This window comes from Dromiciops gliroides, chromosome 4, assembly GCF_019393635.1.
Source record: "Dromiciops gliroides isolate mDroGli1 chromosome 4, mDroGli1.pri, whole genome shotgun sequence".
NCBI classification, from domain to species: Eukaryota; Metazoa; Chordata; class Mammalia; order Microbiotheria; family Microbiotheriidae; genus Dromiciops; species Dromiciops gliroides.
In genome coordinates, this window is record NC_057864.1 from 26,516,270 (window position 1) to 26,531,843 (window position 15,574).

Genomic DNA, 15,574 nt, shown 5'->3' on the forward strand with positions numbered 1-15,574 from the left:
CACATGTGGTCGTTTCCTATCTTTGGGCAGCTGAAACGTCCCACAGCCAGGACTGGAACCCCGTTTTCTCCTTGCCTGCTGGCTCAGTGTTCTTCCTGCCATACCATGCTGCCTCTCACTTTCTCAAAATTGAGGGATGGAACAGAATTCTAGTCCTCCATTTGCTCTCTGGTGAATGTAGTTTTGCCTGTAGCATATGGCATCAGAGTTAGACATGGGAGCTCGATATTGTCCACACTGAATCAGGACCTTGGGATGGTTCAGATGGATAAAACCCCAGTATTAAAAATTAATTCTTTATCATTTTTGTTTCATTTTGTAGAAATTGAATTGTAAGGAAATAATCGAAGGTTTGGCAAAAATTCTGAAGCGACATCCAGGTATGTGTTTTAAATTTTGGCTCTGTGTGTATAGTGTTTGCATGATGGGAAGTTGTCTCCCAAACTGAAGAAGTCCTGTTTTATTTATTAGGTTTAAAAAACATCTTGCCTATAACTACTGCCAAAGTGCCTATCGTAAAATTTGAACACAGGCGGAGTGGGCTAGAAGGAGACATCAGCTTATACAATACCTTGGTAAGTTTCTCGTTGTCTGTCTCAAGGCAGAAAAAAGAGAGCGCCTCAGGCTTCGGGCTGCCACTGCCCCACTGTCCCCTTGTTCCTCTGAGGACTTAGTAAGAAAGGGGCCCCAAAACTATGGGTGCTGACCTCAAGGCCAAGATAGAGGAGCTCAGAGAGAGGCCTGCTTGTTCATCTGGCAGCCAGTTCTTCCTCCAGCTGAGTAAGTCCTGAGAGAACAGTGGCTCAGTTCCTATTTTTTATCCGTGACTTGGATAAAGGCAGCAGTGAGATGGGATAATGGCCAGTTCAGTGGCTGAGTTGAGACACTTGGATCTGGACAGGTGGCTGTGCGGGGCCAAATATAATAAGGTGTAAAGTGGCATAAGAATCCATGGAAAGTCTTGTACTTCATTTAATAAAACCAACTTTGGTAGCGCAATCTGGGACGGCAAAGTGCAGAGGATTTTACAGACTGCAGGCTCGGTTCGGAGGGCAGTATTTGGCACTGAGAAGGCTGATGGGATCTTAAGCAGAGCGCAGAAGGACAGAGTGCGCAGGACTAGGGAGCCGTCGATTCCTCTTTTCTCAGCCCTGCAGAGACCACAGATGGAGCGTGTTGTCTATTTCTGGGCTCTGCGTTTTAGGAAGAACACTGAGAAGCTGCAGGCCTTCTTGGGGAGGGCAGCCAGGAGGTGAAGGGCCTCAGGATAATGCCATTGGGGAAGCCGCTAAAGGATCTATTTATCTGAACAAGTGAATGAATGAACGAAACAAAATAAAAATTCCTTTCCAGTGAGCACCCTCTATTATAGTACCTTTCCCTTTTAAAAAGTTAATAAAACCATAACAATGAACGATAGATGTTAACACAAGGAGACCGGTTTGACATGAGAGAGCTCCCCGAGGCTTGGTAGGATGCACTTCTGGAGGGATTTGGCTCTGAGGTGAAGCAGAGTAGTTGGGGGGCTGCTGCAGAGATGGGGGGAGGGGTGGGCAGGAGCACAGCAGAGAGCACCTGGGTAACGATCAGCAGGGGTAGAAAGGAAAATGGTTGTGTCAAACCACAGACCCCAGATACCTCAGACTCAAATGATGCTTACCACAACCCTGGGAGGTGGCTGCTACTCTGACCCCTATTTACAGGCAAGGAAACTGAGGCCGGGAGGGGTTAAATGACTTGCCCAGGTTTGCGTAGCCAGTAAATGTCTGAGTCGGTGTTTGAACTCACATCTTCTTGATATCACTGGGCCACCTCGCTACCTGTAAACAAGGCTGATCCCTCATGCACGTAACCCCCTGGAGATCAGTGAAGACACCTGTCACTCCCCCACTCCCTGTCCTCTGCCCCACTTTGGTCTGGGCTTCTCTAGGCCCAACCTTTCTAACTCTTTGAACTGCTCTCCCAGAGCTCCCTTACACACCCCTTCCTCTTGCTCAGTGCCTATCTGTGGGCATGCCCGTGTTTGTCAGGGCCCACACCTCCCCCAGTCTGATAGAGCCTAGGAGACCCAGCAGCAGCTGGTACTTGGAAAGCTAGACTTCCCATTCTGGTGGCTTTGGGTTGCTCCTGAGTTGCGAACTGTTGTCTTGGATTTGAATGCTTGCAAACACAAGGCTTTTTTTTTTCAGGCTCAGCATAACACGAGAATGCTGGCTACATATGCAGCTATTGACCCTCGGGTGCAGTATTTGGGATACACCATGAAAGTGTTTGCCAAGGTACGCAGGCAGGGAGGGTGACTTGGGAGCAAGGCAGTGTGGGGAGGGCTCTGCGGAGACCTGGGGTTTCTCAAATGATCTTACTTCACTTCACCCTTGGAATTCACACATGAGGTTTACCGAGTGAGTGCTGCCCTCCTGAGGTGTTCAGTACAGTTTAGGGACCTTGGGGACAGAGAAGGGAAGTCACTGGTCCATGAGCTCCCTCCCCCCTCCCCCTTTCTCCCTCCCTCTCTCCCTCTCGTAGGTGAGTATACACACACACACACTCACATACACTCACACACACACTCTCTCTCATGTCAAAACTAGCCCTTTTTTTTCCATTTTGACCACACCCCAGGAATACTTTGGGAAAGGGGGGCAGTGTGTGTTTTAAAATTAAATGGAAATGCTGAAGCTTGGAGTTCTTGGTGCTGTTTTGCCTAGGGAAGTTGACATGTGAGTCTTGCACAGTGTTGGCGTTTGCTGTGTTTCTGTCCCTTGTGTTGATGGGCTAAGCTCTGTATGCCGGGCCTCCACTGCAGTTCTTCTGAGGGACGTTGGTAGTAGGTGCCCCGCTCTAAGAAGATGGAAGTTGTTCAGTGTTGAGGCTGTTTGGCCTAGCCTGGCCCTTTCTGGGGCTGTGGTGAAGCCCTTGGAGGAGACCCAAGAGGGCCCTCACTGCCCAAAGAGCACATACTGCCTTTGTGAGCTCTTCTCAGAAGAAAGGCCCCGGTTTAACCACTTTGAGCCACGAGTAACCCATTTATCACGGTGCTTTGGTGGGTGTGTGCCACAGGGCCCCCCACCTCCCCGGCACATGTGGGGACAAGCAGGGAAGATCAGCTTCCCTTGGCCAGTCTGTTGGGCCCTCCTCAGCCCTCCCTCTGCTGCCCACAGGATGAAGTCCAGATGAGACTCTATGCCTGACATTCAATGCCCTGGGCCTCCTGCCCTTAGAGCTCTGGTTGCTCAGCTTTAGAAAGCCTTTCTGCCCTCACTTCCTAGGCCATGAGAGCAGGGAGGGTTCCATGAATGGGTCTGGCCCTGTGCAAGCCGCTCCCTCCTCCCTGCTCTCTGACATGATGCCTCTTGACAAAATCCAGCTCCGACCCCACCTTCTTCCTGCCGATTGCCTGTCAGCTCCTCCCCACCATGTGCAAATGTGACCGAGATGGTTACAGCATTTCAGGAGAATCTGACGATTCACTTCCAGGCTTAGAGCTTCACAGGGCCTTCTCCCTGAAAATATTCCATAGAATAGATAAGAGGGGGAGTGTGGCTCAGTGGGAGACACACTGAGCTTTGGGTGAAGCTCACTGCCCTTGACTGGGTGTGATGGTCATCCCGCCATGCCGGGTCTGCCCTGTCTTCACCACGGAGGTGGGAACGCTGCCCACCAGCAGACCAGGGCAGTAGCTCCCAGCTTTGTGGCCCTTCATGGGGGTAGTTACACTGTTTGATCTCACCCTTAAATTATGATTTGTGTTTTTCTAGCGCTGCGACATTGGCGATGCGTCCAGAGGAAGCTTGTCTTCATACGCTTACATCCTCATGGTGCTGTACTTCCTGCAACAGAGAGACCCCCCTGTGATCCCAGTGCTACAGGAGGTGGGTGTTTGTGAAGGAGGATGCAGGCCCGAGGGGGGTGGGGCTCGCTTCTAAACGAGGGAAGGAAGAGGAAGAGCAAGGGAGATTGTTTTGTCCCTGCTGGCACAGAAGTTCTCGTCTCTTTAGTCTGGGACATCTCGAGCACATGCACTGACAGTTTCTGTGACGTTTTCCAAGGTAGCTTGGGAGGTAGCTAAATGGATGGCCTCAGATACTTAATAGCTGTGTGACCCTGGGCAAGTCACTTGATCTCTGTCTGCCTGGCTTCTTCATCTGCAAGATGGGAATAACGTGGCACCTCCCTCCCAAGGTCGTGGTGAGGGTCAAAGAGATCATATTTATAAGGCCCTTCATTAACCCTAACGTGCTCTACCAGTGCTGGCTATCATTAGGGTCATCGTCGTCTTCACTGCTACAGAATACACCAGAGAATATCTATTAAGGGTAAAACGTTAAATTAAGGGGGGAGATGTAGGGCACGTGCATACATTGGCCCATCTGGGCCAGGCAGCAGTTATTCTGTCCCTTGGGGTCGGCTGGACACTGAGCTTCTGGGGACTCTTTCTGGATCTGTGTCTTTCCCTCTTGTCTCTGACCAGCACCCAGCTTGTGTACACTCCTGTTCCCTCCTGGGCGGTGAATCAGGAGTCCCATTTTGTCAAGAGACAGGAGCGATCCTTTTCTTCACACTCATCTCCACTTGCTCTGCAGTCAGGCCTTTGAGTAGCCTCCTCAGCTTTGCAAGTGTCTGTCCAGTCCTGGTTTCAAAGAAGGGCGTCTACTTGGGGGTGGCCGGTTTGGGGAGATTCCAGATTCTGACTTTGTAGGAAATCACCAAATGGGGAAGTGTCTGGGCCTGGCCGTAAATACAGAGGATTTCCATGGGCACCAATTAGTTCCAGCCCCTGCGGCTCTCTCCTCCCCTTACTTCTCTTCTCCCCTTCCCCATTTCACAGGACGCCTTTCCAGCAGAAGAGTGAGGGTTACTGCCAAGCCCGACAGTGTGGGCTTTCTGTGTAAAATGGGTGGGGGAGGCCTAGGTTGAGCATAAAGCAAACTCTGTTTAGAGGCATGGATTCTAGGCTGTCAGAGCAATGAAAGACCTTTGGTGACAATCACAGAGCGTCAGAGTGCAGGCTCTTGAAGGCCAGCGCTTGTTCTCCATGGCCAAATCCTGTGTTGCTTGTCTATAGTCTTGTTAGGAAGGGCAGCCTAGTATCATTCCTACTCAGAAATACCACGAAAGGCCCCTTCCTCCCCAGAGAGATCCGAGAAAGGGGGAGAGCCTCCCCCGACCCCTGGTACAGAAGTATTTGTGGTGACTCTGTGGGGTAGGCAGGAAGCTAAGGGGGTGCCCCATCAGTTGGGATGGGGTTAGACAAGTTAGGGTCTTTGAATGTTCTGCAAGAAAGGAAGAAGACAGTCTCAAAGAAATCTGCACTCTAGGAACAAAGTGAGCAGAACCAGGACAGTTTATACCATGACAACACTGTGATAAGCAGACAGCTTTGAAAGACACTCGTGATCACAATGGCCAGCCATGATTTCTGGAGCACGGAGGGCTCATCCCCTGTTCCCTCCCCTGACAAAGAGGGTTTGGTACGGAATGACTTGCATCTTTTGGAGACATGGCCTGTGTCGGAATTTGTTTTGTTCAACTCTTCACATCTATTAGGAAGATTTTATATTCTTCTTCATTTGGGAAGGGAAGGAGGAGAGAAAGAAAATAGATTTTTGTTCATTTCATACACACGTGTATGTACACATATATGCATCTACAATGCATATATGCATAGGTGTGTATGTACACATGTCTATGCACACACACCTATTTAAGAGGCCTAAACTTGGAGCTGGTACATTTGGGCCCAAATTCCAGCTTTGTCACTTGCAAGAAGATGGAAATGTGGGGAAATCTGCTGGCTCTGCAAATCACTTTCTCCTCTGAGTATGTTTCTTTCTTAGTAAGATGAGCCTAACCCTTCCACTGCTGGCCTCACGGGGTTGTCAGTGGGCCAGGTTTCAGGCCACAGGTGCAGTGTTAGTGTATTATTTGGACCGTGTTTCCTATTAAAATGTCTTTAGGCAATCATGACCATTCTTTCAAGTGTGTATTGTCCGTTAACTTTTGGATCCTAACCTTTTTTTAGAGGAGTTATTACTACTACTATTATTATTTGGAAATACCTTTAAAGTAGCGAAGAGGAGGGCCTTAGAGATGCCCTTCGCCCCCCAAAGCTGTCATGAAATAACCAGATCATCACTTTGTTCTCCACAGATATTTGATGGAAAACAGATTCCCCAGCGAATGGTGGATGGGTGGAATGCCTTTTTCTTTGATGACATGGAGGAGCTGGTAACTCTTACAGTCTTCTTGTTTGTGATAGGCTCTGTCTAGTAAGTTCATGCAGAATTTTGACTTGGATACGCCACCCTTTGCTGGGTCGTTGTCATAAACTTCTCTCTCCCTCCAGAAAAAGCGTTTGCCTTCCCTGGGCCAAAACACAGAGACACTGGGGGAGCTCTGGCTGGGTCTGCTGCGCTTTTACACTGAAGAATTTGATTTCAAGGAATATGTTATTAGCATCCGTCAGAAGAAGCTGCTGACCACATTTGAGAAACAGTGGACGTCCAAATGCATTGCAATCGAAGGTAACTGCTGGGCAGCCTCACCGGCACTTTGGGATCATCTCAGCTCTGGGGATCTGAACAGGAAGGAACATTCCCCAGGGGAGGTCAATGTGTGGCCTCCACCATCAGCCTGGGCCTGTAGGACTTCGGGTGGTCAGTGGGCCGTGGGTGTTTGATTGAAGTGAGGCTTTTAAGCCTCTCTTAGGTATTTCAATGTCATTTAGGCCTTCTGGGAAGACTTTAAAAAAAAACCAAAACAAATTAATGCATTCGTTTCCAGTAATCAGTTGGTCCTCACAGTAGAAAGCCCTTCACTTATCTCCCACAGGGACACAGAGCTTTCCAGGCCCCCTACCACACCTCTAATCCTCACACTCACTAAAGGCATCCCAGCCTCTTAGTCAACTCACAAGCTCTAAGCCATCCATGGTGACCTCCCTCAGTTTCCTTTTTCCAGTGGCAAAGTTAGCGTCATGCAAAAGCTTTAGCTAGTTTTGATGCACTCCACTATCCCATGGATCTCTTCTGTTCTCCAACCACTGAGAACATCATAAAATCAAGGTCACTTCACCCACCATGGATTCATCTCCTTGTGCTTTGGCACTAGCTGCCATGCCTGCCTGGCACACCCTCCCTCCTCCCCTCCATCTTCTAGAATTCTCAGCTCCTTCAGGGTTCAGGTCGGGTGCCATCCCTGTGCAGAGGCTTCCCCTGACCCCCAGATCATCCTGTGTTGACTTGTCTGTGTACATATGTGCAGGATCTCCCTGTCAAGTGTAAAATCCTTGAGCACAGGAACCTTATTGTTTTATATTCACTTGAGATGTCATAGACCCTTAATCTAATAGTTGTTGATGTGCCCACCCCACAAAAACTGCCGGTCCATAGGGCATTTAGTGAGTGCCAGGGGGCACAAGGCTTTAAAAACCAAGTGGGATTTTATATTTGACCCTGGAGATGCTAGGGAGCCATGGGAGTTTATTAAATAGGGGGTGATATGGTCGGACCCACGCTTTAGGGAAATCAGTTCGGTGGCTGAAAGGAAGACTTGGAGGAGGTAGAGCCTGGAGGCCGGCAAACGCCGGGGGAGGCCGTTAGGAGCCAGGGCTATGAGGGCACGTGCTAGGGTGAGAGGCTTGATAAATAGCAAGAAGGGGACAGATGGAAGATGTGGGAGAGGGAGGTTCTGAGTGCCACAAGATAGGAGGAGTCTGAAGGACAGGGAGGTGGTCACTCGGGGAACAGAGTTTCCATTGTGCCTAAAGAAAGAGGCCGGCAGAAGGGAGGGGGGATGGGCTGGGACTGGCCTTCTTGGGCAGAAGGTGATTGGGAGAACCACGGTGAGCAAAGCAGCCCTGCAGGAGGGGACCAATGAGGGCACTGCCCCCAGGCTCTGCCTCAGGCTGCCGTCCAAACAGGGAGAAATCACCTTGCATGGACTTAGGAGTGAAGAAATGGTCAATAAGCATGAAGTACTGTGTGCCAGGCAGGCTGGGGATACAAAAGGGATGGGGGAGACAGAACCTGCCCCCGAGGAGCCTCCAATCTAAATGGGGAGTACACACACACACACACACACACACACACATACGGCTAAACCTTAGCTGGCGGAGGATGCCCTGTGGAGGCATTCTGGAGAAGTCAGGTGAGGAATGAGGAGGTGCCCGAGCCAAGCTGTCCTTCCCCTCGGGGTGTAGAGCTTCCAGACACCAGCACTTGCCTGTCTCCCTGGTGCCTCCCCTGGTTTCTGAACAATGGTAAATGCTTAAGGAGTGTTTGGGTTGGTTGGTTGCACCTAGAAATTATGGTTTGTGTTCAAAGTGCTTAAAAAGGGCAATCCTTCTTTTCCAGATCCTTTTGACTTGAATCATAACCTTGGTGCTGGAGTCTCTAGAAAAAGTAAGTGCTACATGATAGCACCTTTGTGCTTTAAGAGCAGGGAAATGTCAGTGTTTGCATCTTATCAGCCTTCTTTTTCCATGCCAGTGACTAATTTCATCATGAAGGCATTTATCAATGGAAGGAAACTTTTTGGCACCCCGTTTTATCCTCTTGTTGGAAGGGAAGCGGTAAGTTTCCGTGCTCAGCCCCTCCCCACCCCCCATCCCCTGTCATGCATTTCTCATATGCACTGGCTTTAGGCAAAATGGCCCACGTTCTCCCCATGAGGGCATCAGTGAGTGCTTCTCTTTCTAGGAGTACTTCTTTGACTCTAAAGTATTGACGGATGGAGAGTTGGCTCCCAATGACCGGTGCTGCCGTGTGTGCGGGAAGATTGGGCACTACATGAAAGACTGCCCTAAAAGGAGGAGGTGGGCAAACAAACACTTGGTAGAAACTCTAGCTGCCAAAAACAAGATTTAAAAGAAAGACTGGGGGTGGTGGGGAGGAGTGAGGGCAGGTGGCAGCTGAGGGGCTGGCTGGGGGTAGGTGGAGAAACACTATTTCATAGCAGGGAAAATGTGGTGATTCTGATTAAGCCTTTGCCAGAAGTGTGTAAAGTACGCGCGCGTGCGCGCGCGCACACACGCACGCACGCACACACTGTGACCCCAACATCATTGTGTCTGTTAGGCAAAACATCAGGAATTTGGATTCCTTAGAGCAATGGTTCCCAACCAGGGGGAAAAGACCCTTATCAAGGAGCTACAGGGAATAACTGGTAAAGCTGTAAAGTTTCCTTTCACGTTGGATCCAGGGTTAAGTGAAGTTTACCATAAGCGAGGGACACAGCTCAGAGGATAGGGGATCTCGCACTTGGGCTTAGTTTTCCATTGGCCAAGGCTCTTTAGAAATACCTATCCATACAATGTTGTTGGCATCAGCGCTTTACTGTTTAGGCTGAAAAAGAAAGAGAATGAGAAAGAAGATGATAAAGAAATGAAGGATGATGACCGAGAACTTCGAGAGAAAAGATGTTTTATCTGTGGAGATGTGGGACACGTCAGAAGAGAGTGCCCCGAATACAAACAAGCTCGGCAGAGGAGCAACGGTCTGGCAGGTAAACCTCCATGCTCAGGTGTGCTGCAGTCTGTCCAAAGGAGGCGCCTCTTGCCCCTCCGGCTGCTGACCTAAGGAGTCTGGTCCACTTCTTGGGGCTCTGACTGTGCTTGGGAGGTGTCCTATCCTTCTGCTCCCACTGATGGCACTCTAGAGTAGAAAGGGAGCAGGCATTCACGAAGTGCCTACTATGTGCAGACTCTGTGCTAAGTGCTTTCTTTCCTTAGAGATTCTGTCTCAAGTTTGGGTGAGAGGACAGCATGCCTATGAGCTGGGCTTTGAGAATGGGTAGAAATTAGCAATCCAGAGCTGCTTGTGGCGGACACCATGCCTGAGCAAAGGCATGAGAGGTTGGGGAGCAGTGAGTCATCCAGTGTGGGGGCAGCAGGGGGCAGGAAGGCAGGCCAGAAGAGTAGCCATTGTTCTGTCTCTGCTTTCAGGTTCCTGGAGTAGGATGCATTCCTCTTAATGATCTTTCCTTCACTTAAACATCTCCTGTGTCTTTCACTTTCCCAGAAAACCATAACAAAGAATTAAAAAAAAAAAAAAGAAGAAAAATTTCAGCAAAACCAACCAATGCATTGAAAAAATCTGACAGCGTATGTAGCGTTCCGCACCAGTGAGTCCCTCCTCCTCCACTTCTGCACTGGGAGGAAGGGTCTTGCCATCGTTCTTACTTGGGGACAAGCTTATTCCTGGTTATTCTTGGATTGGGCACAACATTGATGAGATTATTTCATAGCAATGTCCTTTCCGTTTCCATTGTTGGAGTCATTGTGGATATTATTTCCCTGGTCCTGCTGACTGCATTTGCTTCCATTCATGTCTGTCTTTCCAAGCTTCTCTGGCCTTTTCTCATTCAGCAGCTTTCTCATTTCTCACAGCACAGTAATATCTCATTGCCTTCACCGACCACAGTTTATTTAGCTTTTCCCCATGGGGCGGCCATCTGTTATTTCCAGTTCTTTACTACCACAAAAAGGCTGATATCTTGGTGTTTGTGGAACCTATTTGTCATTGATCTCTTTAGGAGGGTCTTTAGCAGTGGACTCTCCAGGTCATGAAGGGCATGGACATTTTAGTCGCTTTATTTGAACGATTCCAAATTGCTCTCCAGAATGGTGGTGTTCATCCACAGATCAACTCCACCAATAATGTTCTAGTGTGCCTGACTTTCCTCAAGTCCTCTAGGACATAGTCCTTCTGAAGGGAACACTCATTAGTGTCCTTGCACCCTCACCACCAGACAGTCTTCCCTTCTCCTTTCTGTGTCTCAGAAAAGGCCCCATTTCTTGGCATCTTCTCACAACCTCCTGGAGAGGAGGAGTCCAGTCCAAGGGCTGGGGCCATTGGACACGGGAAGGGACCTGTCCAGGGTCCCTCGGCCAGGGTCCAAACCCAGCTCTTCCTGTGCCTGGTGCTCCTTCCACCATGGCACTGCTTGTCGAGTAAGAAGCATCAAACATCTGGCTAGTCATGGCTGGCTCAGGGCTCTGTGCTGTTTCTTATTTAGGTGCCCAGCTGGTGCGCAGCCTTGTCAGCGCCCAGGCAGTGGCTGGCTCAGTCCAGCAACAAGTTGACCGACCCTTGCGAACCAGGCAGTCCTCTGAATGTGTAAGTCTGAGCCCCTTGAAAGGTGAAGGCTGGTGGGTCTGTGTGCCCATGGTTGGTGGTGGCCCATGTGCCCAGTGTACCACCAGGCTCCCGTACAGGGGCCCCCACCATGGGTAACTTCTCCCGGCTGCCATGGCCCCTTTTGTAAAGTCACTGGCATCCTTTGTCTGGCTGTGGAGGTAGAAGTACCGGATCCGTGCCTGTCTCTGGGGCTAGCCCATGAGCCATGCTGGTTGGGGTGCTCATAGCAAACATCTGGGATATGAAAGTGTCCGTGGTTTAACTGGGAACTCTCTCTCTTCTCTGCAGTCTGATTCACGGCCGTCATCTTACTCTCCACAGCCCCCGCCTTTCCCCCAGAACTCTTCTCAGCCAGCACCTCTTGCCCAGACCACGCCACAGCCCATAGCCCAGCCCAAGCATGGCCCACCGCAGGCGAGCCAGCCTCCCCATCAGGTCCAACTGCCTTTGTTTAACTTTCCCCAGTCGCCCCCAGGTCAGTATTCTGCTCTGCACAACTTGGGACTGCTGCAGGTCCACCCCCACCCCCACCCCCTCCCTCTCCCAGGCGCCACCTGGCCCATCCACGGCCCCGTGATCCACTCGGCACCAGGGAACCCCAGCCACCCTGCCAGCGTCCCGTTCCCCATGCAGTCCAGTGGCAGCGGTGCCACCACCAACCAGAGCACTGCGAGCCTGAACGACCCTAGCATCATCTTTGCCCAGCCTGCTGCCAGGCCCCCCCTGGGCATCCCCACTTCTCATGAGGGACACTGGCACGGGCACGGCCCTGCGGCTCCAAACTCACTGGTGAACAACGGTGCAGTGGGGAACCCAGGTAACCTCGCTTCCTCGCTCTCCCCTTGGGTCTGCAGCTGCGGGCTGGTCACTTGTGGAAGGTCATGGGAATCCTGGCCCGAGGTGGTCTGGTGATGTGGTGTCAGGGCTCTGGATTCAGGAGTCGCAGGAGCTGCCCTTGCCAGCTGGGCAGCAGGGCACAAGTCACTCCTTCCCTCCGAGCCCCCCTTTTCTCACAGGAGGAGACCGGGTCTGGGTGACCTCGATGCTCTCTTTCAGCTCTGATTGGCTGCGAGTCTGTCAGGCACTTGCAGAAGGAAGTCCTTCTTTTAGGCACAGTTTTCATCAGAAAACCACTCCACGGGATATTGTCAGAATTCAGGCGATCAGAGAGTTTGGTCGATCTGGCTGTTTGAGCTGACCAATGTAGTATAACTTCAATAGGAAAAACCCAAGGCCCAAAGTGAAATACACACACACCAAGGACATTTTCTTAGGAATTTGAGAGCAGCCTGAACTTGTGGGGAAAAGCACAGGAATTGAATTCAGGAATCCTGAGTTCAAGTCCTTGTCCTGACGCTTCTTCATAGTGGGAGCCCCTGGATGTGACAGGAGTCACTGAGATGCTTGGTCCTCTAAGCCACTCTCTAAGAGAGGGAGTTACAAACGGATGGCAGATGTGCACTCTTGGAGAGTTCCCCCCATTAGGAGTCCCTTCATAGATGAAATCCCAGAACAGATACCCCAAACTGGGGGTCCTAATGCTTGAGGACCGCCTGACTCCCCAAGCCATTTCAGAAAATGCACCCAGGAAGCCCGAGTGGCGACTGTTTATGATTCGTGAGGTAATCTCTTCAGCGAGGTGGTTTGGGCTCAGAGTTGGCAGGGAGTTCAGTGCCACCCCAGTGAGCTTGGCCTCCAGGGACATTCCCCTCCACCTCAGCCCCAGGGGTCATCCAACTGGCACTGAGAGCCTCCTACACAGCGAAGGCCCTTCCTGGCAAGGGCCTGAGGACACTGAGTCTATAGCCTGCTGACTAACTGACTGACTGACCTGGGGCAGGTCCCTTCACCACCCTGGGAGTCTCGCTTTCTTTATTTGTAAAATCGGACAGTCAGTCTTGGATGAGCTCGCTCTCAGACTCTTTGTGAGGAAAGGGTGAATCTGTATTGTTGGGCTGTGTCTGACTGCTGAGAGCTTTTTTTTTTAACCCAAGCCTAACTCTGCACCTGGGAAGCTCTTCTCACACACCCACCCCCATGTACCGGAAGAAATGATGACCTGGAGAGATGGAGTGACTTGCCTTGGGTCCCACGAAGGAATTTCCCATAGAGCTGGGGCTGGAACCCAGGGCTTTTGCCACCACTTCACTCATGACTATCTCAGGACCTCAGAGACAGGGGGTGTGGGTGACCCATGTCGGGGCATCATAAAGGGCTCTTCTCCAATCCCTGGGAGGCTGGGATCCTTAGGGCCTGTAGATGGGTTCCACATTCTCTGTGGAGCTGAGGAAGGGAGATGTTGGGCCCCACGTTCTCACCAGCTGTCTTTTCCTTCCCTTCGGAAAGCAGATCAGGGCTTTCAAGGACAATTTGCAAAACTGACCCCTCCGATTCCTTGGGATCACGGGGCCCCCGCCCATTTCCCCATCCTCCCAGCGTCGTGGCCTTATGGTGGCGTGCCTCAGAACTTCCTCCAGCAGGGGAACGCCAACTTTCAGCCGAACAAAGCTTTCTACCCTACAGGTACTGCTCGTCACACCCCACGGGCTGGGCAGGGCTGCCACTTCTGTGTAGGGCAGGCCAGGGTCTTGGTCAGGAACCCGTGAGTGGCCCTCGAGCCCACTCTCCAGGGAATAGAGCTGGGAGTGCTGGGCCCAGAGGGCAGTGGGCAGGCCGGTGGCCCGTGGAGGGTTTGCCTTGGGTGGTGAGCCTCACCGCTAAGAGGAATTCAGAGTCACAGTTTGATTGTTTCCCCTAAAAGTCATCTTGGTTCTTACAGGCAACATATGAGGTCTGGGCTTTATTCCTCAGTTGGTCTGGGGCTTTTCTAGAGAAAGAGAGAAACTATTTCCTACCCTCACTATGGCAATCAGAAGGATAGTGCCCTGCATGCCCACTGCTGTGAGCTTCAGGTTTGACAATTCATAAGTCTCACTTGGGTACACTTGAGTCCTCTCGTCCGCACCACCAGAGCCTTCCTCACTGCCCAGCCAGCCTCTCTCCAATCCGAGGGCTCTGCCCACCAGGGGGGACATCTTCTAGAAGAGGGAGCCAAACGTCCTCTTCTCTGCAGGGAACTGGAGACCTTTCATTCACGTGCCGGCCCTGGACCTCCAGGGGCACTGAGCTTGGGGATGAGGGAAGCCTGACCCTTCCCTCTAGTCCCTGATGTGTGTGCCAAGGGCTTCTCACCTAGCTTGTCCGGGAGGACATCAGAAGCATGTCCCCATCCATCTCTCCCCATCCTCCACCCCCCACACCCTTGTCTTGTTGAAATGAAGCTTCATGTGACATGTTTTCTCATAACATCAGAAAAAAAGTAGACTACCGGATAAAAGTCATTTACTGGGTCTTCAGGGAGCAGATATGTAGGCCCGAGTCACTTCTGGGTCCTGGTTAGTCAGAAGGTCTCCGACTCCTCCACCAGACCAACACACAGGCCCCTGGTCCTCACAGCTGTAGCCGCGTCCCCGGAGGAAATGGGCTGGGGTGTAAGGAAACCCCCTTTGTTTTGTTTGATTTGCAGCTGGCCCACTGATGCCAAGCAACCCGAGATTCCCCCTGCTATCTCAAGGGCACCCGTCCCTCAGCTTGAACTACATCCAGCAGAAGAAATGACGTTTCATGGAAATCAAAGCAAATCAGGTCCTGGATTTAACATTTTAACACAACTTGTTTAGATACAGATTATTTAAATTGAAGACTGTTTTTAAAGTGTATCATTTGTATATAGATACAAGCTATAGTTTTTACTAGTATCACCAAAACGAGTGATACAAATTTCATCTATTTTATTACCCTATTTTTAAGGGACTTTTGTGTTTTGTTTTACCTTGATGAACTGTAAAAAGAGAGAATTTAAAAAAAATTAAGTTCTTTATTTTCTATTAGCTGTATTCATACTTTGGTTGCTTCAGACTTTATATATATTGTTCTTAAAAATAAGAATTAGGAAGGGATTTCATGTGTTTTAAAATTTGTCACTTCTATTCTTTACAGAACTATGTAGTGCCAAAAACTTTTTAAAAGGAAAAAAAATAAAACAAAATTGCAACAACAGGAGTCGATTTGTTTCTTCTCCATTGTTATCTATTGAAACTCCAGAGGGAGAACATTGGAATTATGCTTATTATCTGTATTCAGAGATATTCTGCTATGGTAAATCCCTTCTTGAGCCACACAGATGCGGTTAGTCTCACTGCTGAGATAATGTGGCCAGACTTCATTCATAATCCACGGTGAGGTCCTTAGCAAGATCTTGGAAGGGAAAAAATGGGGCCTGAAAATGGGCTGAGCTGCTTACCTCTGCCCTGCTTCATGGGACAGTGGGAGTGTGGGAGCCACCGCAGGGAGATGGTCGTGACTTTGGAACCAGAGGCCCTGGTTCTGCTCTCAGCGCCCGTCATGGCTCAGCCTCTCCAGGGCGATTTCCTCCT

The 15,574-nt window shown here is 50.4% G+C and overlaps 1 protein-coding gene across 7 annotated transcripts in view; it reads left to right on the forward strand.

Moving 5' to 3' along the window:
• TUT4 (terminal uridylyl transferase 4) overlaps nucleotides 1-15,283 on the forward strand; it is a 69,541-nt gene extending 54,258 nt beyond the window's left edge. The window contains exons 19-32 of one of the 7 annotated variants that reach the window (XM_044002736.1): nucleotides 323-380; nucleotides 472-575; nucleotides 2,190-2,279; nucleotides 3,759-3,872; nucleotides 6,151-6,228; nucleotides 6,347-6,524; nucleotides 8,355-8,402; nucleotides 8,490-8,572; nucleotides 8,700-8,815; nucleotides 9,329-9,504; nucleotides 11,017-11,117; nucleotides 11,460-11,955; nucleotides 13,488-13,661; nucleotides 14,665-15,283. In XM_044002736.1, the coding sequence (XP_043858671.1) occupies nucleotides 323-380; nucleotides 472-575; nucleotides 2,190-2,279; nucleotides 3,759-3,872; nucleotides 6,151-6,228; nucleotides 6,347-6,524; nucleotides 8,355-8,402; nucleotides 8,490-8,572; nucleotides 8,700-8,815; nucleotides 9,329-9,504; nucleotides 11,017-11,117; nucleotides 11,460-11,955; nucleotides 13,488-13,661; nucleotides 14,665-14,756 (1,908 nt within the window). In that variant the 3' untranslated portion in view covers nucleotides 14,757-15,283. Of the gene's footprint in view, nucleotides 1-322; nucleotides 381-471; nucleotides 576-2,189; nucleotides 2,280-3,758; nucleotides 3,873-6,150; nucleotides 6,229-6,346; nucleotides 6,525-8,354; nucleotides 8,403-8,489; nucleotides 8,573-8,699; nucleotides 8,816-9,328; nucleotides 10,969-11,016; nucleotides 11,118-11,426; nucleotides 11,956-13,487; nucleotides 13,662-14,664 lie in introns of those variants that run through there. The other 6 variants (XM_044002737.1, XM_044002733.1, XM_044002734.1 and 3 more) reach the window with 6 other exon arrangements.
• Nucleotides 15,284-15,574: the final 291 nt, after the last annotated feature.